We start from the raw sequence: 732 nt of genomic DNA on the forward strand, positions 1-732 counted from the left end.
CGCAACACCCTAAACCCTAAACCCTAAACCCTAACCCTAAACCCTAAACCCTAAACCCTAGACCCTAACCCTAAACCCTAAACCCTAAACCCTAGACACAGGCCGTAGTAATCTGTGGGGTTGAGGGGAGCAGATAAATAAACAAAGAACAGAGCATCTGAATATAGGCTTTAAATAGGGTTTAGGGTTTAGGGTTTAGGGTTACGTAAACCCTAAACCCTAAACCCTAAACCCTTAGGGTTTTATATGAGCGTACCTCCCTGCAGCACCGCGAGCTGCAGCAGCCCATACATCTGCACCTCCACTAGCAGCAGGAGCAGAAGCAGCAGCAGCAGCAGCAGCAGCTGCTGCTGTTGCTGCTGTTGCTGCTGGTGTTTCTGCTGCTGCTGCTGCTGCTGCTGCTGCTGCTCCCTTGCCATGCTTGCGCCTCGAAGGTGTTTTTGTTTGCTTCCTCCTGAGGTGTATGTCCAGCTCAGGCTGCTGCTGACGTTCTGCTGCTGCTGCTGCTGCTGCTGCTGCTGCTGCTGCTGCTGCGTGGGGATCTCGGTGGGGGGCCCTTTGTTTGCGTTCACGCTGCTGCTGCAGCTGCTGCTGCTGCAGCAGCTGCTGCTGCAGCAGCTCTCTCTCCTGCTTCATATGCAGCTCGAAGGCCCTTTGCCTCTCAGCTGCAACTTCTCTCCAGCCACCTTGCTGCTGCTGCTGCTGCTGCTGCTGCTGCTGCTGCTGCTGCTG

At 55.2% G+C, this 732-nt stretch overlaps 1 protein-coding gene across 1 annotated transcript in view; it reads right to left on the reverse strand.

The window, feature by feature from the left end:
- EMH_0004320 (uncharacterized protein) overlaps positions 1–732 on the reverse strand; it is a gene marked incomplete at both ends in the record, with an annotated part of 1,718 nt that overhangs the window by 163 nt on the left and 823 nt on the right. Inside the window, 2 exons of the mRNA XM_013496737.1 lie at positions 1–9; positions 257–730. Coding sequence (XP_013352191.1) covers positions 1–9; positions 257–730 — 483 coding nt within the window. The remainder of the gene's footprint in view (positions 10–256; positions 731–732) is intronic.

Source organism: Eimeria mitis, genomic scaffold (assembly GCF_000499745.2).
Source record: "Eimeria mitis Houghton genomic scaffold, Emh_scaff227, whole genome shotgun sequence".
Classification (NCBI taxonomy): Eukaryota; Apicomplexa; class Conoidasida; order Eucoccidiorida; family Eimeriidae; genus Eimeria; species Eimeria mitis.